The sequence below is a fragment of the Phocoena sinus genome, chromosome 5 (genome assembly GCF_008692025.1).
Source record: "Phocoena sinus isolate mPhoSin1 chromosome 5, mPhoSin1.pri, whole genome shotgun sequence".
Classification (NCBI taxonomy): domain Eukaryota; kingdom Metazoa; phylum Chordata; class Mammalia; order Artiodactyla; family Phocoenidae; genus Phocoena; species Phocoena sinus.
In genome coordinates this window covers 93,666,443-93,691,823 of record NC_045767.1, presented here as the reverse complement: position 1 = coordinate 93,691,823, position 25,381 = coordinate 93,666,443, and the positions used below count along the sequence as shown (strand labels likewise).

General features: G+C 45.6%; 1 protein-coding gene across 6 annotated transcripts in view; it reads right to left on the bottom strand.

Annotated features, from left to right (window-relative positions):
• The window catches only part of SHROOM3 (shroom family member 3), a 311,495-nt gene that overhangs the window by 27,768 nt on the left and 258,346 nt on the right, over window positions 1-25,381 (bottom strand). For all 6 annotated transcript variants that reach the window (XM_032632338.1, XM_032632340.1, XM_032632339.1 and 3 more), the window contains 2 exons: window positions 14,307-14,438; window positions 4,807-7,963 (listed from right to left, as the gene is read on the bottom strand). In XM_032632338.1, the coding sequence (XP_032488229.1) occupies window positions 4,807-7,963; window positions 14,307-14,438 (3,289 nt within the window). The remainder of the gene's footprint in view (window positions 1-4,806; window positions 7,964-14,306; window positions 14,439-25,381) is intronic.

Sequence of the window (25,381 nt, the reverse complement as noted above, 5' to 3'; positions counted from 1 at the left end):
TTTCTATGAACCGGTAAGAAGTATAAACTATTACGACAATTTAGGAAAAAGCACTGGCAATGGGAGAAATACCAGGCATAGAGTTATGCCAACAGGAACTTAAGTGTCTGTTTTTGTTAGTCGCCTCTAACTTCTTCTGACTGACTTACAAGTACACCAGTTCTTATTCTGCATTAGGCACAGCACAGGGAGACCTGTAAACCCGAATCCCATCCAATTCCGATTCTCACTCTTCCTTTGGATTCTGAATTAAGTATCCTAGTATCTCTATGACCAATGAAATATGAAGACAATATTCATCTACTTTGTAATATCTGCTTCAAGGATCTGCTAAAATGAATTAGAAATTCAGTTAAAAAAATTTTAAATGTTATTTAAATGTATAACAGTAATTGATAAATGTTAAAATGAAATCAATTCACTGGCTGGAGTTTTCAGATATAAGATGTTTAACTCTCACCTCCCTCCAGTCGCCCAGTCTTTTTTGATAACGGGAGGCAGCGTGGTATAGTGACTTAAAACCTCTGGAGTCAGACAGTATGGGGTCAAGACCTTGCTCCCACTATGCTGGGCAAATTTCTCAGCCTTCCTGTGCCTCAGTTCCCTCATCTGTAATATGGCGATAACAACGGTATCACCTCCTTTGCATAGATGTAGGATTAATTTTAAGCTTATAAAACATAGTACAGTGACTGGCACATAGTAAACATTTGATTATTCGTAGCTAGTTGTAACTTTACATTTTGTGGCAAGTTGATTCTGGTATTTATCCCCAGGCTTGTTGAGAGGTACTAAAAATGATATACAAGTTGCATCCTACAGAATCAAGACTACATCCAACATTGTGGGGTTCCATGCACTGAGCGATTTCCTCAGCGATCAAATGTGTGTCACATCATCCCATGGTGAGTGTGCTACATATAAGAAATGAAGATCTCTGAAGATACAGTGAGAACCAGAGAAGACGCTAACTCAGCATTTTGGAAAAAAAAAAAAAAAAATACCCCACCAGGAATCTTATTTCTCCAAAAGCTTTCTTTTTATAGCCTCTGCTATATTTTAGATCTATGCCAACGAACAGGTGTAAATTTCCATCTCCAAGGTAGAAATGTTTGGACTTTTTCCTGCAGCTTTGCAGGGCCTACCTACTTTAAAACAGTTACGTTTTCTAAAGTCTCACAAAAAGTAGGAAATAGCCAAGAATTTGATGTGCCCTTCAGCTCCGTCACTAATATCCATTTGTTCTGCAATTACACCCTTAAAATTAAGAGGAATTGGGGCTTCCCTGGTGGCGCAGTGGTTAAGAATCCGCCTGTCAATGCAGGGGACACGGGTTTGAGCCTTGGTCCGGGAAGATCCCACATGCCACGGGGCAACTAAGACCGTGCGCCACAACTACTGAGCCTGCGCTCTAGAGCCCGTGAACCACAGCTACTGAAGCCCACGCACGTAGACCCTGTGCTCAGCAACAAAGAGAAGCTACCACAATGAGAAGCCCGCACAGTGCAACAAAGAGTAGCCCCCATTCACCGCAACTAAAGAAAGCCCACGCACAGCAACGAAGAGCCAACGCAGCCAAAAATAAATAAATAAATCAATCTATTAAAATTAAGAGGAATTAAAGGAGAGGGAACAGGAGGCGGCTTGTTCAGAGACGACCACAGCTGGCTAAGGAGAGGCCCGGGGGTGCTGAGTGTCTGAGCAGGTCTCAGGCTACAAAAGGTGGCAGCCTTCTACAGTCATCGTTTCAGGCCCAAGAATGATCAAGTTTTATAAACAGAGAAACTGATTTCCATGCTGACCTTGTTTTGGAAGCAAAAACTATCCTCACTAATGGACTTTTGAAAAGGAGCTGAATCCTTGCCCAAAGCTTGCAAAATCCTGCTCTATTAGTATCTACCTGGCAGGAGCAAGCAGCGTTTGTTCGGGATGCCTCAGACTGAGCCAGCACCAGAAACAGACTCCATATTTTGGGTTTAACTCAACCAGATGATTTAGTCGCTACAGGGTCGCTTAATTTCTCAGAGTTCTCTAAAGCTGGGATGAGAAAAACTGTTATTTAACACCTTCACTAAAGCTTAATGGTAAAAGTTCCTGGAATTTATTCAAATAAATAATAATATCTTAAAATATTAACCACAATAATTATGTGGAGACTAGTTTTATTTTGTTTTTCACTAGTTCTACAACTAAGGTAGATAACGGGTGTATGAAGAAGATGCGAGAGGCAGACCTTGCCATGGACCAGTCTCAGGGCAGGCACGGTGCAGCTGCTGAGCCAGGGAATGAAGGAGGAAGCCTAAGAACACAGTCTTGATGCAGTTGCAATCTAGGGGATGATAACCTATTTTCAGAATTCGTAGGAGCAAAGCAGCGCAGATAAAGTATTTCACATTGAAACATTTCCCCCCCTCTGGCATCATATTCCCGTTAAATAATTTCTAAATATGGTACTCCCTTTATTAAAGAGAACATAAATAATGTTCTGTATTTAGCTGCCTTTCTAGAAAGTTTATCAAATAATACCAAATAATTGGGATTTAATTGGGATCATTTCTCTATACTGCCTATGTTTTAGCTCTATTTCCCAGTTTACCAGGCTTGAGAAGTATCTGGAAGGGCAAAATAACATTCATAACCATCCAACAAATTCCCCAAGAGAGAATAATGACATCGATCAGAAGATGATTTAGTTTTCACCTAAGCATTTCTATTTTCTTCAGGACATCGGGAGAGAAATAGAGAAAATGTTTGTTCTGCTACGTGGTGAGCTTCCGAAGCCCATCAAACTGGCTGAAATGGCACGTTACACATATGGATTTTAAAAGCGTCTTAGGTGTAGGATAAGGACTGGAAATTAGCTCTGTTCTTCATGCTAAGGGGTGAAAAACAGCTACTGGAGGCTTATGGAGGATTGCCTCTACAGACTGTGTGTGTGTGTGTGTGGTGTGTGGGTTATATTGGGGAGAAAATATTTCTGAAGAGAAAATATCTGGGAGGGAGCAGTATTTTCTCACAATGCTGTGCGTATGTGTGTTGCAGAAGCAGTGCAGCAGACAGATGTCTCAGACAGTAACGGCTAACTCTTCTTTGTCCGAAGCTGTTTCCTCCAACTCAATGCCTCCCCCACACAACCTCCAACTCTTTGTCAACATCCTGCTCATCCTTTATAGCCTGGTTCATATCCCTTCTCCTTCAAGAGATGCTCTCTTAGATCCTCTCAGAATTACTATCCCTCCCACAACATCTTATTTATGACCACTCCCAAAGCATTCACTATTCGTGTTAGTTATTTATATGTAAGTTCATACTCTTTTGCTCAATTGTGAACCCCAGAAAGGCATGACCCTTATTTTCCTTTACGTTTCCTTTAAACCTATAAGCAGTCCTTTTCGTAAAACATACGCTCTACAAATGCTTGCTAAATGATTACATTCTCTGCTGGGGAAAACAGAATCTGAGAAGGGACAATGGAGGGGTATTCTTCCCTGTGGTAACATATATGTGAATTCCTCGCATCTTCTTACCTGGCAAGGGAACCATGAGGCAGCACATCGACTTGCAGTGCACGTGGAGCTTGAGAATGGGCTAAGAATTAGGGGAATTGATAGACTCCTGGAGTCAGAGTGCTCGGATTTTACTCCTAGCTCCGCCTAAAATTTCCAGTGGAAAGCGCCTCGTGATCTTTTCATAGTCTGGAGACTTTATGAGAGAATTGGAAAGTCTGACATTCTCCTATCTCACCACGATAGTACACAGAAAGAGGCAGAGAGACATGGATTTGGTATGGATAATATACTCCACCACATAGGATTATTTTGAGGATTAATGAGATAATAAACATAAAAGCATACTTAGTTGAAGGCCTGGAGCTCAATAACCAACAACTATCAAAGTCAATAACTATACTTATTTTGTAAATGCAAAAGTCCAATAGAAACGAAGAAGGTATGAAGCTAACGTCTTTAAAATACTGAGACACAGCCTCTATTGCATGAACTTAAAAAAAGAGAAAAGAAGCAAAACAAACAAAAAAACAAAACGCAAAAAAAACCCCGAAACAAAAAGATAACCCCTAAATTTTCCTAATCTAATTCTTACACTGAGAAGTGGGTGACACTAAAATGAAGTTATTATATATATATGTACATACTATATAATACATACATACTATATATGTATGCGTGTATATATATTATATACACTTGTCTTCCCAGTATCCCCAGGGAATTGGCTCAAGGACCCTCCCCCCCCCCCAGGGACAGATACCAAAATCCACCTGATGCTCTATACTGATAAAATGGCATAGTATTTGCATATAACCTACACACATCCTCCTGTATACTTTAAATCATCTCTACTTACAATCTAAATACTACGTAAATAGTTGCTGGTGTGCTGGCAAATTCAAATTTTGCTTTTTGGAACTTTCTGGAGTTTTCCCAATATTTTCCATTCCAGTGCAGAACCAGGAATACGAGGCCTACTGTGTGTGTGTGTGTACACATATACATCTAAATCCACTGATACACACTCATATATATGTATAGATATCTATATTGGTATACAATACATGTATCTACATAAGATATCTACACAACTGTATCGATATCTACGTACTATATATCTGTATCGCTGTAATGGTCTCATCAAACAGGGGCACTGACAAAAGACAGCACCTTATGAAAACGAATGCTACTCTCTTGCGTGTAAAAGGAAAACGAAGGGGAGAGGAGAGGTTAGAGAAGTCGCACTAAGGCTTCCAGGATGCAAGGGGCAGTGCTAGGACCCGCTGGCTGCACATACCTGGCGCTTGTCTACGGTGGGAGATGACCGTGACCTCATGTGGACAGGGATGGCCTGGACGCCTGAGCGCTCCAGCAGGTCCTCGGCCGACATGGACTTTCCGGCCCTCCCGGCCGCGGACCCCCACGGGGAGGGCTCCCCAGGGGTCCTGTCCAGCCTCTGGGGGCCCTTTGGACCGCTGTTAGCTCCACTGAGCAGTTCTCTCGGGGCTTGGTCTCCGCGGCGCCGTTCCCCGAGGTGGCGGCCGCCGGCAAAGGAGCTGCTGCGATCTCGGGGGGCCCGTGGCGGCTCCCCGCCACCCCCTTCCGCGGTGGCCGGCTGGAGGGCGGCCTCCCTGCGGGGCGGCAGGCTGGGCTCCCGCAGAGAGGAGAGACTGGAGGCAGCAGCGAGGCTGGGGCCCTCGGGCGCGGCCTGGAGGTAGGCGCTCTGGGCGCGCTCCCGCAGCGGCCCAGGCTCCTGGAGGCCGCAGCCGGCGGCAGCGGGCCGCTTGCCGGTCTTGCGCTGAATGTAGTCGACCAGCGCGCTCTGCTGGAACTGCTTCAGCTCGGGCCCCGACAGGCTGAGAGTGGAGCAGGCCCTGCCGTCTCGCTCGAAGATGCGGCGCCGGTCAGCCACGGAGCTCTCCGCGAACTGTGGCCCCTTCCTTGGCGGGCCCGGGGGCGCCGGCTCGGCCTCATCCGAGACCCCCACCTCGTGCATCTTCTCGGGCTCCGAGTACGAGCGCTTCTTCTGCTCAGGGGTCAGGTGCCGGCGGGGCCCCCTCCGGGCGGCGGGGGGCGCGGGCCGGGCAGGGTCGCCCTCGGCCGGGGTCACGCTGTGCCGCTCGCGTGGAGTGTGCGGAGAGGCGGAAGTCGGCGCTTCCGGGCTCCGCAGCCCCACGTGGGCAGAGGCGGGTCGCAGCCGCCAGGGCCTGGCGGCTGTGGGCGTCCCCGGCTCGAGGTCCCGGCGTCGAAAGGAGGTGGCGCCCAGGACGCGGGACTGCGCATCCTTGATGCTATTCCGGTAGGCGCGGCTGAAGGGGGCATCCTGCACGGGCGACTCTGGCGTGCGGGGCCGGTCATCGGACCACACGGCCTCCTTCTCCGCCTCGCTGAAGAGCTGGAAGGTGCTCTGGCTGCGGAGCAGGCGAGCGTCCCGCCTCGGCTGCTGACCACACGGCTGCCAGGAAACCTCTTCCGACTTCGGCTCCCCGTTTTTGCAGTGCGGCTCCCCATTGCCTAGGGGTTCAATGGATTCGGAAAAACGGATATGGGCCTTTGTCTCCTCCAAGTCATTCCCCAAAGTATTAGAAGTTGGGAGTGTCCGGTTGGGCCTGTGGTTATAACCGTAACTAGAGCTGCCCGCACTCGGGGGTCTCTGGCTCCCTTGCTCTCGCTGCTCGATCTTGGAAACCTTCTCCAGCACGGAGCAGTGGGGCTTCCCATACTGAAAGCCCTGCAGAGCCGAGGTGCTGCTGGAGCTAAGCCTCCTTCGGCCCAGACTGGATGTCTCCTGCGGGGGCGGGGAGGGCAGCTCTTCATACCTTGGGTCTGAACTGTGGAACGAAGCCAAGGCACTGGTTCTCCCCTCAGGCCTGGGATAGGAAACTGACCTGTCCAGCTGGCTCCTGTGATCAGGAACAACAGTCCTTCCAGAGTCCTCTGCCTTGGTGCTGACTGTACAGGTGGATGTGCCTTCCAGGTAGATATCCTGGGCTCCCCCTCCTAGATCCAGGCTGCTTTGCCTTCTTAGACTCTCAGGAATGTTTTGGAGGGAGGAGAAGGCAGATGTGGTCTTGCCGAAGTTGCCTGGCATGCTCTGGCCCAGGCTGCCTCTGTCGAGCCTCCGCCGGAGGTTGGCATTGTGGTCTTCATGGAAATCCCCCTCCCAAGGCTCTGAGGGCAGGAAAGATCTCTTGTCTTCACCCACTTGCCAGGCCTGAGCCAGAGGGGATTGGAGGCTGTGGTAATTAGAATATTTGTTGCCCTGGGTGCTCTTTCTCTCACTGGGATGTGGGCTGTTGCCTTGGAGAGGTGTGAGAAGTCTCTTCAGGGAGGTCTCCTCCTCGTTTTCAGGCACTGAGAGGAAATGGACTTTGTAGGGGACACATTTGGCTGAAACTTCAGGTTTCCTCTCTCCTGGGGACACTGAGTCATGTTCTAGGGGCTGGCAGAAGGCAAAGCCAGGCCTGCTAGATCCACTTTGGTTCCCATTCTCATCAAGGGTGGCCGTCGTGTCGCAAGCTCCCTGCGGAGCTGGATACCCGCCCTCCTTGGCCAGCGCAGGGTAGAGGGTGCCGTTACCACTCACGGAAGGCCGGGGCACCTGGGCAAAGTGTGGCTCCAGGGAAGGTACCGGGTAGATGCCAGTCGGCAGCAGAGGTTGGCCAGGTTGGGCCTTCTGGGTGTAATTATGCTTGGGCTTCACTGGGGGGCTGTTTTCTGGACTCTTCTCCAGCACAGTATGTAGCTGTTCCTCTATGAAGGGAGATTTCAGGGTGCCTGCAGAGTTTGCCTGAGGCCGGCAGAACCGTTTCTGATCAAGGCTAGACCAGGAGCCAGGCCGCTCTCGCTGCCGAAAGGCCGCATAACTGTCACTCCGAGCCGGGGGCAGGGGCGCACCCACTTTAGGAGGCAAGTTGTCCGCGGTGGTCTCCAAGGAGCTGGGGCAGTGCTGGCTCCAGGAGTGGGGTGGTGCTTCCTTGCCCCGAGGAACACTATGCCATTTATCATAGCCCTGACCATCTGCCAATGCTCGGGCCTCCTTACCTTGCAGGAGCAGGCCTGAAGAGTTCACCTCATACTCTGCTGAGACCCCCCTCCGGGGATCATAGACTGTTTTAACATAGCGAATGTCTGCCTGCCTCATCCCTTCTAGGAGGCCACCTCGAGCAGAAGTGGTGTCCACGGAGCCTGAACGCTCCCGGCCAGAGATGCCGGGGGCCGGATATTCGAGGATGCTAGAACTGGCGGAGAAGGAGCTGTAAGCCGAGTCTCTCTTGTTATGGAGATGGCCAAGCTGCTCAATGCTGCTGGTAGACTTGGCCGGGGAGAGAGGGTGGCAGGGCGGGCATCCCCCGCTGGGCTCCAGGCTGTCCGTGCTCCCCTGGGAGCTGCACCGGTCGGGGCTCCGCCTCAGATAAGCATGGTCATAGCCGGAGAGGTCCCTGGTAGAGGAGCTGGAAGAAAGGGAGGCAGAGCGGTCAGCAGGGAGTCTGTATCATTCAGCAGGCTTACAGGCACGGGACCCAGCCTATAAACGTACCCTTGGGAAAGATGTTTGGTTTCTGGAAGGCTGGGGGGAAAGGGCCATATTTGGGCCTTGCTCAGCCTCCCTACGTGTCGTCACTAGGAGTAACTGCCCAACGCTGCAACCCATGTGCCGCTAATCAATCACCCAGGCTCGCCGAGGGAGAAGCGGGGAGCACGAGGAAGCCACGTGGCCCTCGGACACGGGCGGCACACTGATGGGATGTGCTCCATGCCGGAAGTGACATTCTGCACATGCCAAGAAATGAGAGAGGTGGGCGAGGAAAGAGGAGGAAGAGTGACGGAGACTGACATTTTATGTCTCTTGGGGCGTCTGTGGGGAGAAGGGGAGAGCTTAGTAAGAGACCAGGCACGTGAGTGGGTGAGGGAGACTCTGCACGTGTCCTTGGTTTTAGTTAATATCTTTCCTTTTTATAGAATTGGAGGGCTACTCCCTGGCAATCTTCCTGGAATCTCAACTGTACAAGAGACAGTTTGTTTGTGGGGAGAGAGCCAAACACAAAACTGAAAGAGAAATACTGAGAGAATATTATAGAGTTAGAAAAAGCAGATGAGAGAGAAGGAGAGGCAGGCTGGATAAGAAGCTTTAATCATAGGAGGCTCTTGGGTGCTGGGAGCCAATCACCCACGGACCACTTCCCAGAATCTGGGCAAAGCCTCATACACTGGAGGGTAAGACCTCCTTCACGAGCTCGTCCAGGTGATTTTCAGAGCCTGCCTGGGGGAGGGGGAGCGACTCTCATTCCTGGCATCATACACCCCAGAAAGTTGCCATAAGACAGAATTACTTATAATTAGCTTTAATTATAAAATCAAAATATACTTCACCCTAGCATGTTGGGGGAGAGAGGACATGGACATAGGAAGGAGTAAGTAGCTCAAAAATCAAACAGCAGTCTCAACAGTTCAAACATTTGTGACTCACTATTCTCTAAAGAAGAGAAAAGAAGAACTAAGAGTTCTTGCCTGAGGTTTTCCATTTTTAAATGAATAGGCATTTAAACACTATTAAAATTCATGGAGCTATTATTACATTTCTAGACCTCATGTAAGTAAATATGGTGTCTTAATGGCTGAGTATGCGATAATGCTTTGTGGCTGGACTGTCTGCAGAGTATATGGGAAGAGACTATAGAAGGATCACCTGCTGAGTCAAAACTGGTGCTGGAATTCAAGGAAAAGACGACTAGATTTTCAGCAACTCACCCTAAGAATAATTTTCTCTATCAAGGGAAGTGAACTTACTGAATGGAGCATCCCGCTTTGGGAGGGACACGTATAAAGTCAAGGGAGAAAGGAAGGGAACAGCTCCTGAGCCAACCAGATTAGGGAAGTCAGTCCTGGCACCCAGTGGCATGGCATATGTCACTGCCAGTTTTTACTCCCACTCCCCTCTAAATGAAGAGGCTGTGTGGAAAATGCACATGACATGGCTCAGTTGAGGATAATCCCATATGACCCGCTTGTGCTTCCCTTTATCTCCTCTAACAGAAGACTCAGAGCTAATACTCTGAGGGCACACGGAAGCAGTAGACCCCACAAGGGCTGTTTTGCTCATCAATTCCATGCAGGTGGTAGACACTACTTAATCCTCCTCCCAACTGCTAAGAATTTTAGCAGTCTTTTACTAAAAGGGTAATTCAATTTAGGAGCATGCAAAAAAAAAATCAAAGTGAATAAACTGATGGGTTTACTGTAACACTGTTGAGTGGGAGGAAATGCCACCACCAACATATCTCAAAATACAGATGGTGGGCTTCCCTGGTGGCGCAGCGGTTGAGAGTCCGTCTGCCGATGCAGGGGACGCGGGGGTTCGTGCCCCGGTCCGGGAAGATCCCACATGCCGTGGAGCAACTAAGCCTACGTGCCATGACAACTGAGCCTGCGCTCTACAGCCCGCAAGCCACAACTACCGAAGCCCGCGTGCCTAGAGCCCATGCTCTGCAACAAGAGAAGCCACTGCAATGAGAAGCCCGTGCACCGCAGTGAAGAGTAGCCCCCGCTCGCCGCAACTAGAGAAAGCCCGCGCGCAGCAACAAAGACCCAACACAGCCAAAAATAAATAAATAAATAAAGAGAGAGATAAATAAATAAATAAATGACCCATGAAATACATTCCCACGTCAGTGTCTCAGGGCCTTTGTACTCGCTGTTCCCACAAAAAAGGAATGCTCTTCACCTGGCGCAATCCCTTCCCCTTATTCAAGTCTCTGCATCAGAGAAGACTTCCTGCTACTCACTAAAAAGCACCTCTTCTGTCCTTACTCCCTGTTACTTTGCTTTACTTTCTTCATGGCACTTACCACTACTTGACATCACATCACCTCTGTTTGAAAGTATTAATATTTTCTAAACACTCAAACCACAGCAAAAAGCACAAGTGTATGCAAACATTTCCTGAAGTGTACTCCCAGAATATTAATTGCTTAGGTGACCAAATATGTTTGGAAAATACTGGGCTAGATGACTTAAATAATTGTAATTAAGACTCCTGAGTCCTAAATAAACTTGCTCATGTGATGTTCTTCAAGGAAAATATACTAAGCAGTGTTTCCTAAACTTATGTGACCCTAGAAGCTTTTTCCCAAGGAGTATCTAATGGATTATTATTCCATGGAACACACCTGGGGAAACAAATACAGCAGGTTGGGGGCTTTTTATGTCTCGTTCAGTCTTGTACCCTCAATAATCAGAACTTATCTGAGACGTAGTGGGTATTCCACACATATTTGCTGAAGGAGTGAATCAATGAACACATACTGGTTCTTTAGTATTTTGATACTGTTATTTCAGCCTCTTAGGAGGGGACCAGACTACATGACTTTTCAAAGTTTCTTCTAAAGTACACAGGACTTTAGAAGTCCTAATACTTTAGGACCATTGTGAGATTTCTGCATGACAGCAAAAAGGCAGTGACAAGGACCTGACAGAAAGAGGCTGAAATACAATTTCGGTGGAATTCCAGACCCAGGCTAGCTTGCGGACAGTGAAAATTACGTCTCCAGTCTCTCTGAACTTCTCTCTCCCTCTCTCCTCACTCCTGCCCTTCCCCAACCCTAGAGCTCCCTCTTTCTCCTGCTTCTTTATGAGAAGCAGATCCACACATTTAGGTAATATTTCTGGTTTCTGGAACTGTCAGAAGGCTGTCAGAGGAATGCCACCCACCAGACCACTAGATGCCACTGTGTTCCTCAGAAACATGCCAGGAGAGCTTCTCCGTCTACAGCTGCCAAGGGCTGACCCTCTGAGCAGAACTCAGAGCTGCAAGACCGAGGCATGGAATGAACAGACCACAGGATGCTCTGGGCTGCAGCAGGAGCTGGGTAACCCGAGCTTCCCTTTCTCCCTCCCTCTTCCTCCACAGAGCTTTTGTGCTGACAGTCATTGTGTCAGCGGGAGGCTGTGCTGAAGCTTGAATTAGATGACAGACTGGTAGGTACAGTACAAGATCCACCTGCCTCTGGAGGTTGGGATGAGGAGGAAACAGCAGGTAGAGAAGCAGAGCCTTCAGAATATTGCACTTCTGATGCCAGCGCCATCTTTCTCCTGAGGCCTCTTGGAGCTCACCTTAGTTACTGTGAGCACTTATTCTAAGCACTGATTGCAGTCGTCTTATTTCTGCCTTTGGACAAGCTTGTATTTTAGATCACAGTATGACTTCAGATTGAGGGCCTCCTAAGGCTAGCGGTTAGGAGGCTCCAAAGGGCCCCACTGTTTAGGGGTACCCTGCTGATACACTCCTGCATTTTGTAAGTGTGTGCCGGTTTATGCCATTAACGTAGTCCATTACGAGGTTTCACTGTACCTCTGACAAGCCTTCAGCCTAATTATTATAATTAGTTTTCATAGTTACTGAGTGCTCACTATGTTTCAGGAACTACACTAAATGTTTTGCATATGTTATTTTGCTTAATCCTCACTATGAACCAATGAGATCTGTATCCTGAATTTCATTTTACAGACAAGGAAACCAAGATCAAAGAGGTGAAGTGATCGGCTCAAGCTCATGCAGTAGGCGGTGAAGTGGAGATTTAAACCGAGGTCTCACTTAGAAGCCCAAGTAGCTCACCATCGTGCTGTCCTTCCCTCACACTCTTAGGCCCCTGCATCTAACCTTCTAAAGGCCTTCAACACCGCTGTGCCCACAGAGCAAAAGCACTGCTCCTGCACGGGGTGTGGGCACTGCTGGCAGCTCTGTTCCCGGAGCACACATGGCTCAGATGGTGAGAAGAAATTCTTTCAGGGTTATTGGGAGGGACACGGGCAAGGGAGAGGAGTGCCTGTAACAAGGAGGGTAACCAGGGAGGTATTCTAACGTGCTGGGAGCCATGCCCACCAGTCAGAGCTCCAGGATTTGGCCCTTGATTTGACCAGACATGAGTGTTAGGGCTTCTGAGTCCTCGCCAAATGCATACCCACCACCTGGTAGTTAAGGAATCCTTCCAGAAACATCCTCCACTCCCTGATACAGACAAGCCCTTGCATCTCATTTGCATGCGAGACCCATATTACCTTGACTTTCCTACCTCCCTACCATAACCTATATATCCAAGTACTTCCAAAAAAGTGGTAAGTAAATGTAGGGGCGTCCTGACTTAGGTTTTTTTTTTTTTTTTTTTTTTTTCGATACACGGGCCTCTCACCGTTGTGGCCTCTCCCCATTGTGGCCTCTCCTGCTGCGGAGCACAGGCTCCAGACGCGCAGGCTCAGCGGCCATGGCTCACGGGCCCAGCCGCTCCGCGGTATGTGGGATCTTCCTGGACCGGGGCACGAACCCGTGTCCCCTGCATCAGCAGGCGGACTCTTAACCACTGCGCCACCAGGGAAGCCCCTGACTTAGCTCTTTAATATAAAGAACTAAGTGGGTGATCAGGCTTGGCTCCCTTCTCCCCAGTCCCCTTCACTTGTGTAAGGTCTGATTACTATAATAAATCCCTTCTCCTGTAATACCCGTGATGGCTCTGCTTTTCCCTGACTGGACCTTGACGGATATAGTGACTAGAAAAGCAGAGGAAGAATAACTAGTATAACTGGTGTAGAGGAAGTATAGGAGATTACATGCAACGGCTTTGAAACCTAGCCTGGATTTGAGTCTTGACTTGGGTACTGATCAAATGTTTGACCTTGGACAAAGCCATCTTTCCAGCTTCAATATCCTGTCCTGCGAAATGGAGTTAAGAACACTGTATCTGTTTCAAGGGTGTATAGGAAGGACCACACGAGATGATGTATACACTGAGCAGTCCTCGGTGTGTTAACTGCTTCGACTGGAGCTAAGCTGGATAACTGGCTTTCACGGAAGGAGAAAAACCAACTGGGGAGTTCAAATACTGAATAAAATCATTCAGATAAAAATCAGATACAGAGGAATGGATAAAGAAGATGTGGTACATATATACAGTAGAATATTACTCAGCCATAAAAAGGAATGAAATTGGGTCATTTGTAGAGATGAGGATGGACTTAGAGATTGTCATACAGAGTGAAGTAAGTCAGAAAGAGAAAAACAAATACCGTATACTAATGCATATATGTGGAATCTAAAAAAATGGTATAGATGATCTTACTTGCAAAGCAGAAATAGACACAGACATAGAGAACAAACATATGCATACCAAGGAGGAAGGGGGTGGGGTGGGAGGAATTGGGAGATGGGGAATGACATATATACACTATTGATACTATGTATAAAATAGATAACTAATGAGAACCTACTGAATAGCACAGGGAACTCTACTCAATGCTCTGTGGTGACCTAAATGGGAAGGAAATCCGAAAAAAGAGGGGATATGTATATACGTAGAGCTGATTCACTTTGCTGTACAGTAGAAACTAGCATAACATTGTAAAGCAACTATACTCCAATAAAAATTAATTTAAAAAACCAGATACATATTTGAAGAAAGGACATTAAGCACTGAGGGAGGGAGTTGTCAGTTTTTCTAGTATAGAAAAACATGTAATTGAGCTATAGTATAGCTATAACGTGTAATTGAGAAATGTCTGACTGAGAATCAACAGGCCCCATAAATATCTCAAATGAGCAGTCAGTGTTCAAAATAATCCTGTCCTCCCTTCATGCCAGTCTAGCCCAGGATATGAAGAAGACTCGTACACCGTTAGGGGTTTTAAGAGGATGAGGATAGTGGGAAGAGAGACTTAATACTCAAGATAAGTATAAGAAAACAATCTTTTCTGGGAACAGGACATTTGAAAGTAAGAAGCCCCTGGGTCTCAGCTGTGGCCACTTACCTGGAATGGTAGCTCTGGGGCCAAGGAGTGCCAATCGTGCCCTGAGATATCTGCATCATGCTGGCATCGGGTTGGTTCTCCCCAAATTTGGTTGAATGCCAAGAATGAGGTCGGCCCGCAGGTTCACTGCGCCTGAGGAGACACAGGAGAGGGACCCCCAGCGTTAGGAGCAATCTCAGCTGATCTCTTCACCAATGAGATTTATGGACTTGGAAGCAGAGACTGCTGTATCCTCAGAGATGGAAAACAATCAAGTAAATACTGGAAAATGGATCTTACTGCTCACTTCTCTTAGTAACCATTGTTTTTTTTTTCTGCTTTATTAATATGTTTATTTTCCCTTTCATTTTGACATGATTTCAGTTACGTAAAAATATTGCAAACTTAGTTTAAAGAATTTCTGAATAAACCCTAGTGCACTGTTGGTGAGAGTGCAAATTGGTACAGCCACTATGGAAAACAGTATGGAGTCCTTAAAAATAGAACTAACAGTATGATCCAGCAATCCTACTTCTGGGCATATATCCAAAGAAACTGAAATCAGGAACTTAAAGATATATCTGCACTCCCATGTTCATTACAGCATTACTCACAATAGCCAAGATACAGAAACAACTTAAGTTTCAGTGGATGACTGGATAAAGAAGATGCCATATATACATACAATGGGATATTATTCAGCCACGGGAAAGAAGGAAATCGTGCCATTTGCAACAACTTGGATGCATTATGCTAAGTGAAATAAGCCAGACAGAGAAAGACAAATACTGAATGATTTCACTTCTGTGTAGCATCTAAAAAGGACAAACTCAGAAAAACAGAGTAGAGTGGTGGCTATCAGGGGTTGAGGGGGTGGAGGAAATGGGGAGATTTTAGTCAAAGGGTACAAACTTCAAGTTATAAAAGATTAACAAGTTCCGGGGATCTAATGTACAGCATGGTGATTATAGCTAATTCCGTATCATATACATACTTGAATGTTGCTAAAGGAACAGATTTTAAATGTTCTCACCAGCTAAGACAGAAATGGTAACTATGTGACTGGATGCAGCTGGCATCTAATACAGTGGTGGTAATCATTTTGCCATTTAGAAATGTATCAAATCAAGATGTTCTACACCTTAAAGTTGCAGTGTTACGTATCAATTATATCTCAATAAAGCTGGAAAAAATCCCACATAACCTTCACCTAGCTTTCCTACATGTTAACGTTTCATGCTTTATTAATTTAAGGCACATGGAGTTGCCTTGGTCTTTCTTTGCACTACTTGTCCGTATATGAATATGGGAGCAATAATTCCTGCCCACCTCTCAAGGGACTTTCTGGTGATTTTGAAGTTCTCTGGGATATTCTGATGCTGGATAAATGCTATTATTTTAATATCTTGGTAAGAACGACATAAAAACTACCAGCTACCTTGGTGTTAACACACTCTGATCTGCGGAGTATAAACAAGATGCTCTCCAAAACAGTTTCTCATTTTGCAAGTCAATGACTTCACCTTTAAACATCCTGCCCTTATAACACAAAGAACTGACAAAGCCAAAGGGGAAAAGTGGGTGTTCTTCAGACTGCAATACTGAAGGATGGATGAATTTGGTAAGGAGGATTACACTACTATAGAAGGTCAGAGTCAAGAGAGAGTGGCTGAACATTATTTTTGGCAGAAAAGTGAGATAATGTTTACCAACACCTTCAGGGATTTCTAGACTGAAATCTTAATGGAGAGAAGAGGAGGTGCCCTGAAGCATTGACAGAATGTAGCTACCTAGGCTTAGTATCAGCTGGTACACCTCCTTCATGAAGGGTCAGACACCTTGCTGAAGGTTCTGAATCAGACTCTGAAGTATAAAAGGGGGCTGTGGGGCTTCCCTGGTGGCGCAGTGGTTGAGAGTCCGTCTGCCGATGCAGGGGACACGGGTTCGTGCCCCGGTCCGGGAAGATCCCACATGCCGCGGAGCGGCTGGGCCCATGAGCCATGGCCGCTGAGCCTGAGCGTCCGGAGCCTGTGCTCCGCAACAGGAGAGGCCACAACAGTCAGAGGCCTGTGTACCGCAAAAAAAAAAAAAAGGGGGCTGTGCAGATGACAATGGAGATACACTGTTTCACCTAGGTTAAGTGAAAAAAAATTTCCCTTTGTGCTTTAAAAACAATAGCAAGGGGCTTCCCTGGTGGCGCAGTGGTTGAGAGTCTGCCTGCCGATGCAGGGGACACGGGTTCGTGCCCCGGTCTGGGAGGATCCCACATGCTGTGGAGCGGCTGGGCCCGTGAGCCATGGCCGCTGAACCTGCACGTCCGGAGCCTGTGCTCCGCAACGGGAGAGGCCACAGCAGTGAGAGGCCTGCGTACCGCAAAAAAATAAAAAACAAAAAAAGCAATAGCAAGGCTCCCTTTTAAATGTAAGCTATCCAGACCTTTCTTCAATTTCCTTCCCATTCATTCAAGGGCATCCATAGAGACTTTCTACATGGCAGCCACTATGCTGACACTGGGGATCCAAAGAAGAACAAAGTATCACTAGACCCAAATAATTCACAGTACTGTAGAAGAGACAGCCACGTAAACTGCTATAAGACACTGAGATGGGTTCCGTAATCGAGACCCGTACAAGGTGCTCAGTGAACTCAGAAGAGGCAGTCACCGAAAACATGAAACCATGAAAGATTTCTCCAGATGGCAGGGGGCGGAAAACGGAAGGGAAGGACATCCAGGTAGAAGAAACAGCATGACAAATGCATGGAAATGCAGAAGAACACGGTACAAGCAACTAAAGTAGGTGGAGAGGAGATGACGAGTGAGAGAGGAAGGCAGCAGATGAAGGTGAAGAGCTAGGGGGTCTCACTGAGGGTCTTCAGTGAGTCCAGGTCTCACTGAAGGGTGTGAATAGTATCCTATGGGTTTGGAGGCCACCGAAGAACCTTAGCCAAGGAGGGCCATGTTCAAATGTGAGTTTCAGGAAGATATTGCCAATAATGAGAATATATTTGAGAGAGACAAGATCGGAGGCTATCGTCTTGGCCAGGGTAAGAGATAATCAAGACCCGGCACTAAGGCAGGGGCAGTGAACTTAAAGGGATGACAGATCTAAGAACCAACCACCCAGGAGGCGAAATTCCCAGCCTAGTGAGCGCTTGGATGTGGTTGGTGTAGAAGAGAGTATAGTCAAGAAGGAAGGACGGTCTTCATGTTTGTAGCTTGAACTAGAATGGTAAGAACTATGAGATGGAGGGAGGGGAGTGGAGCGAGGAAGGGGGGAAACAGAGCAGGGAGGCAGATGGCTCACTTGGGGCGTGCAATGTGAGGGGCCTTTGGGACTGCAGTGGTGGACAGGAAGCAGTGGGGCCCACAGGGCTGGAGTCTGGGCTGCACATACACATTGAGGAGTCATAAAACACATGTCCTCTGAGAAAAGATAAGCTGCTTGGGGACAGTGCATAGGAGACAGAAAGGAAGTGCTTTCAGGATGGGCCTCCGAGAACTATCACAGTTTGGGGGTGGAACGGGCTTGGGGAGAGTCCAACAAGAGAGTATGGGAGTTTCACAGCATCCTAGCGGGGACAAGGAGGAGGAACTGTCAATCATTCCAACTGCTACCGAGAGGTGAGTGTGATGTGGGTAGATGCACGTCCACTGGATTTGATGCCTGATGAGTCTTTGCAATGGAATGACAGGGGCAGAGGCCTGATTAGGATGGGGTAAGAGGTGAATGAGAGAGAAAATGGAGACAGAGCATTCTTTCAAGACCTTGGCTCTAAAGGGGAGAAAGAAGGTGGTAGCTAGGAGGCTAGAGGGGGCCAGGGAGTGAAAAGGATTTGTTCTTGCTGTTTTGTTTTAAATAATGAGAAGTCTGAGCAAATCTGTATGAGACAGGGAGTGCATACACGCACAGCCCAAGACACCGGATGAGGAGAGGATGACGCTCCGTAAGCCTCATGAGGAAGTAGGCAAGGATGGGATTCTAGAGCACACGACCTTACGTAGGAGTAAAGGCAGGTCCACCGAAGTAAATGAGAAGAAAGGAGGAGGTAAGATGTTGATGCTCATATGAAAGGGAGTGGCTGGGAGGACAGCTGGAGGGACTTCACACCCACTGTCCTCTATCTTCATTAGGAAGCCCAAAGAGGGAAAAGTGAGGGGCTTGATGTGGTGGATGGGGCTCATGGGCATGACAGATGAGGACTGAAGAGTCAAAACTGATTAGAGATACTTAAAAGATTTAATAACTAAGATATGGTCTCTGCCCTTAGGGAGCTTACATTCTGGTGGGGAGACCGAATGAAGTATTCCTCTAATAAATCATAAAGAAATAATTCTTTTTTTTTTTTTTATTTTTTATTTTTTTTTTAGAAATAATTCTTAAAGATAAAGTAAGTGCCCAAGACTTGCAATGCCAAGACAGGACACCCAACTTGCGGAGCTGCTTCTCCGGGGTAGATTGCAGAGGTTAACTCTTCGTCCTGGGGTAGAGGAAGATTTCATCCCAGGTGTAACATCGATACATTAAGAACAGGGTGCTTGTGAAACAAGCAAATCAGTAGGCTCTGAAAAACATACCCCTTTCTTTTGGATGCAGAACATATGTTGGGAGGTTTCAGAGAGAAATCTTTGTTTTATAAGATTCTTCCAATATGTACAATTAAGTGATGAAATGAGGAAAAAGAACAATGAAAAAGATGACCAAAATATAGCCCACCAACTCTAGGACCTGGCTGGAGCAGGGTGGGCGTGTAAATCAGTGCACCTGAATAAAGAGCAGTTTGGCAACATTCAGCAAAATAATTTTAAAATAACATATCCGTCAAAAGATTACAACCAAAATACTCAACAGCAGCAGACCAGTTAAGTCAGTGTGGTACCTCCACACAACGGAATATGTATGTGGCCATTAAAAGAACTGAGTAGTTCTATACATATGGATATGGACATATCTCCAAAATATATGGTTAAAGGACAATTGTAAGATACAGAACTGTGCGTACAGTATACTGCTGTATGTGGGGAAAACTATACAGAATCACTTACACTTATTAATGTAAAGAGTATTTCTGGAAGAACACTTGAGAAACTAGAACCAATGACTGCCTCTGGGGAGGAAAACTTAGTTTTCACTCTATTTCCTTTTCTAACTTTTGAATTATGTCTGTGTACATGCGTTACCTATTAAAAAAGCCAAGTATTTTAAAAATAGCCTCTCATTTTGAAAATATAATTCACTGTACCTGGAGATAACCAAAAAAGTCAAACAGCTGTTTATTGACTTTTTCAATGATGCAAATAATTTAATAAGCATTCCTAAAGAGCACAGCATGCTTTGACATTTTAGGATCCCTCTGATCTTAACGAAGATAAGGAAATATTTGCCTAAAGCATATTACATCATGAGTATATCAATAAGAGTCAGAAGACGATTTAATTTTAAAATAGGGCCAACTAAGTTTTGTGTGTGCATGTAATTCAAACAAAGCCCTTTTGTTGCATTCCTAACCACAAACAAGGAAGCTTAATTGCGTGGGATGGGTAGGCTGATGAAACTGGAACTAGCAAGTGGCATGATGTCCTTCTTAGATGATTTTGCCCTAACACACAGAGATTCAGGAATGAAAGCATATTTTGGAGAAACCTACAATAAAGCAGTTCACGTCTTTCGAGCAGTATTCACTGATCACCTACTATGCGCCTTCTACCCTGCTGAAGTACAACTGGAGCTCTGGGAGGTCACAGATGCCCTCAAGGAGTTTATAATCTTGTTGGGGAGCCTCAGATGCAAGAAAAAATATTAAAGAGCATCTAAGTATTACTCATTCACTCGAAAAATATCTGAGTGCCTACTGAGTGCCAAGCATCATTCCAGGCACTTGACACAGTTTCTCACTTAACCTTTAAACTGTATCTTTATGACATAGGACCATTAATGAGAAAATGAGGTAATCAAGAGAGACTAAGCAACCCATCCACAGTCACAAGGGTTTTTTGTTTGTTTGTTTGTTTGTTTGTTTGTTTTTTGCGGTACGCAGGCCTCTCACTGTTGTGGCCTCTCCCGTGGCAGAGCACAGGCTCCGGACGCGCAGGCCCAGCGGCCATGGCTCACGGGCCCAGCCGCTCCGCGGCACGCGGGATCCTCCCGGACCGGGGCATGAACCCGCGTCCCCTGCATCGGCAGGCGAATTCTCAACCACTGCGCCACCAGGGAAGCCCATGTCACAAGGGTTTTGAGGAGCAGAGCTGATATTTAAACTCAGGCATCTGTCCCCGGAACCTGTGTTCTTAACTTCTGAGCAATGAGCAGTATAAAAGAGGTGAGGTGGGCAGAGTAGAGAGACAGACAATTAACAAGTAAGCAAATAAACAGGGAATTTTCATGTACTTATACGGGCTCTGAAGGAAATAGAACTGGGTAATGTGAGAGTGTGACCGGGGATCCTGCTTTGGATCAGGGACAGCCTCTTTGAGAGAGTTACACCCGAACCAGATCTAAATGATAAGAAGGAATCAACCTTGCAAAGAGCTGGGGGCAGAGTATTTAGCGCACAAAGCAAAAAAGAAACACAAAGGCCTTGAGGCAGGAATAAATGTGAGGATTTCAAGAAGCAGAACAGACTGTAGCCCAGAGCCTTGGGAATGAAGAGCAGATGGTAGGAAAGTCATGAGATCATACTGGGCCATGCTAGCTCCTGAGGATTTTGGTTTAAGCACCTTGCTGCCAGTGATCAAGAATGGGGTCTGAAGTTGGCCAAAAGGCCTGGTAGTAGAGTGGGACTTCGGATGACCTTGAAGCACTGGTATGCTTTGGATAAATGGAGAAGGTGACAACCACAACTTGGATAATAAGAAATTCTAAGAGTTGGAGTTAATTTTTTTTGTTGATGCTGTTCTTTGATGAGCCGTTATGACTGAGACTTTGCTTGGGCTCTTCTGGGTGCACTAACTTTATAAACCATGCTAGTTATCAACTGGACATGAGTTGAACATGTAAAAATACCAAATACACTCAATACCAGCACTACCAAATAAAACATCATGTTTCTTAATTCACTTACTAACCCCCATCTGCCATCATTTGTTTAGTGCTATAATAGACACGATGCTATAGTAGACAACAAAGTCCATCATAACAAGATTCTAGTCTTACCCACTCCCCCCAAAAAAGAAAGAAAAAACACTAATATCAATGTATTCTGTAAATTAGGTTTACCAGAATTAACATAGCATGGATTTGGGTTGAGAGTCTTCATGATACAATTACTGAACACTTTGTGCTTAGCAGGGGACAAAACATGTTTCTTAAGGTTCTTTTGTGTATCATTGTTATTTCTTTTCCTATTTTTCCTCATCTTTTAAAAAATTATGAAATACTTCAAACACACATAAATGCACTCAAGTGAATATAAAAAACACTCATGTGTACTCATTACCAAAATTTATCAAATCTTAATATTTTCCCCAAATTTACTTCAGGTATTGTTTTGAATAGGTAATTAATTCACACAGTTTAAAAAAAAAAAAGATCAAAGCCATTAAGAAGTCTTACTCTCCTTCCCAGCCCTCTCCACCCATTTCTCTTCCCCCTACAAGCAAACCTCTGTGGTTAATTTCTTATGTATGTTTTCCAGTGCTTTGTTATGCAAGTATAGGCAAATATGAACAAATGTCTTTTCACCCGTTTCACAAAAGGAAAGCTATGTGGTGTTCTACCCCTTGCTTTTTTGAACTTAACAACATCTACTGGAGATCATTCTATATCAGTACCTACAGAGCTTCCTCGTAGCTTTTTTTTTTCCCCCCTTTTAGCTGCCTGGTATTCCATCGTGTGCATATAACATATTTCTTCAACCAGACCCTTTTTTGTAGACACTTTTTGATTTCCAGTCTTTGTTATTACAAATAATGCTTCAATGAATAACCATGTCTGCACAGTTTTCTGTCTGTGTCCACATATCTGCAGAAATTCCTAGAAGTGGAATTGCTGGCTCAAACTAAAATGCACTTGCAATTTTGGTAGTTACTGCTAAGTTGCCCCTTTCATGCTTTAAAGGGGGAACAAACTTAACATGAATAATTAAATGTCATCGTGCAAGTGATTCTTAGGGGGGATATTATAATTACACCTTCTTTAGTATAGAAGAATAGATGATTCATATTTGAACAACAATGCCTTTCTAGGCATTTCCTGTTTATAGGAAGATTATGTGCCCCAAATACTGACGATAAAAATATACAGCCACTGAAAACTAAGACCAAGTTAAGATGCACTGGACTGTACTCATAGCACTGTTTCATTCATAGATCCAGACGAAACTCTCTCTGGAATAAATGAAGAATCACCCTATGTTGAGATATGGCTTTTTTGTTGTTGTTGTTTTTTGTTTTGTTTTGTTTTGTTTTGCGGTACGCGGGCCTCTCACTGTTGTGGCCTCTCCCGTTGCGGAGCACAGGCTCCGGACGCGCAGGCTCAGCGGCCATGGCTCACGGGCCCAGCCGCTCCCCGGCATGTGGGATCCTCGCGGACCGGGTCACGAACCCGTGTCCCCTGCATCGGCAGGCGGACTCTCAACCACTGCGCCACCAGGGAAGCCCTGAGATATGTTTTCTACATGTTCACAGGAGACGGACAAGCTCTCAAGAACTTTCAGGGTTGAAAACACCCATTATCTTCCAAAATGTAAAAAAAGGTGTAATTGTCCCTTAGCACATGGTTGGCAAAGACATTGCTTTTGAGATATCCTTTGGCCCTTTTCAGCATCCCTAACCTCTAGTTTCTATGACTACTGGGCTACTCAAGGCTATACTTTGACTTTTTGGATTCACAGAAAAATCTAACAAGCAAACATTTCTGAGGCTTTTATAATGGCCTAATATCTGTGTCTTTAAAAAGTGGTTCAGTGGGTAGAAAGGTATGCATTAAGTAATATAACCCCATGGCAACACACAGTCCTGTCTGGAAAGAGAAGTTCTTTTCAAAGGTCACATCCTGATAATATGCCCTGGGGACTTTTGGCTTTGGCAACTGAATCACAAGTAAGAGTGAAGTCGGCTAACAGACGACGACGACGTAAGACTCTAACATCTAAAATTTGCATAAAAGGTAAAAAAAAACCAAAAAACCTTTTCTTGTAAGATACTTTACCCCATTCCTCCACACTGGCTCCAACATCATTTCACTACTAGTTTATCTCCTCCTCACTCTCCATTTTGAAACATTTTTTTAGATTAAATTTTATTGGGGCTTCCCTGGTGGTGCAGTGGTTGAGAGTCCGCCTGCCGATGCAGGGGACACAGGTTCGTGACCCGGTTTGCGAGGATCCCACATGCCGCGGAGCGGCTGGGCTCGTGAGCCATGGCCGCTGAGCCTGCGCGTCTGGAGCCTGTGCTCCACAACGGGAGAGGCCACAACAGTGAGAGGCCCGCGTACCGAAAAAAAAAAAAAAAAAAAAAAAAAAAGATTAAAATTTATTAATGACCACACAGAACTATTACCATAAAAAAGAGAGCATAGCCATGGGGGTGGGTGTTTTTCACTTAGCCACCAATGCGTGATGATATTGAAGTGCCTTTTTTCTCAATATGTCCCCCTTTCTTCCCTCCTCCCCTCAACTCTGATATCTACAGAGTAATCAGAATACTCAGCTCTCCTCCCCACACTTCAACATCTGCCTATATGTCACGGCAGAAATTGACACGAACGCTATAACATCTTTGCTCTGTAACAGCATTCATGTTTGTTTTTCTTTGATTTTCAAATTCGATTACAATAGAATCGCATAGCATACATAGACTAGCATAAGCACTAATTATCAACAATTTCTTCTTGTCAACTCTCAGTTTGCAACTGGGCATTTTATTTGTTGGAGGAAGGAAGGAGGGACTGGTTTTTACTGATTTCTTGAGATATCAGATATTATGATTTAAAATTTTTCTCCTCTACTACTTCTCTGTGTCATAGAATATGTTGGCAGGGCTGAAAGAGAAATCACTTTCATGTTGTTTCTTTTTATCTTCCACACAGAGACACATGCAGACATCCACAAATATATGCTCATGGATCTCAGAGAGGATGACATAGTTACAGAGAACCAGAAACACTGTGTGTTACCCCGAATTGTTCGGAGGCTCTCCCAGAGGACCCCTGTTGGGCAAATGGGGAACAGCTCAGCAGGACACGATGAAGGTGCTCAGGGCTCATGCCCTCCACCCAGGGGGCGGCAGGGCTGAGGGCAGGAGGGGCAGGGTACCCACCACTACGGCTGGACACCCTCCTCCTCCGTGTGTAATCCCACAGAAGATTGTCCTTTGAGGGTTTAAAGGATACCCTTTACACCACATACCAACCAAGACATTTCAAAATCAAGCTAATTAACTTTTATGCAATGCTTGAAGTATAAGCTAAATTTCATTTGCCAAAACAGTAACGAAAAGTTTTTGTGTGTGAGGCCAACGCCTTACCTTTTGGTAGTGCTTTTTTTCTAAACACCATCCCATTCAACAAAAACAAATAAATGCTCCCCAAACTTCTAACACTAAAGACACTGAATTCTCTTTTGGAGTAAGTCATGCATTGTATCGTGTTTTTCTCTTCTCTATTTCACTTTCTCCTCATTTAGAGGAATAGGTTGCAAATGAGAAATTAAAGGCAACAACAACAACAAAATAAAAAAAAAAAGGACAGAAAGCATTAATTTTAGATAGGGACCTTGAACAATGGTCAAAAGAAGGATCCACATTTTAAAATCATACCAGAAAAGACCTGAATGAAAAGAATAGTGAAGGTTTTAAGGCAAAGTAGATGAAAACTTTATGAACACTTGTTCCAGCCCCTCAGTTCCTACCCGCCAGCATTTCCATAATTAATTTCACAACAAGGAGGAGTTTAACCACCACCACGATCCACACATAACCTGACACTGTTGGGGAGAAAATAATAAAACTCAGAAGAATGTTCTCTCTTATTCATTCGCCTTCAAGTGAAAGGATGCCAAATTAAACTTGAAATACCAGTCCTGGATGCCTCTCTTTATATATGTGTTTTATAATCTAAGCAGTTCCTATTTTCTTTTTTACCTTTTACATGGTATAATAA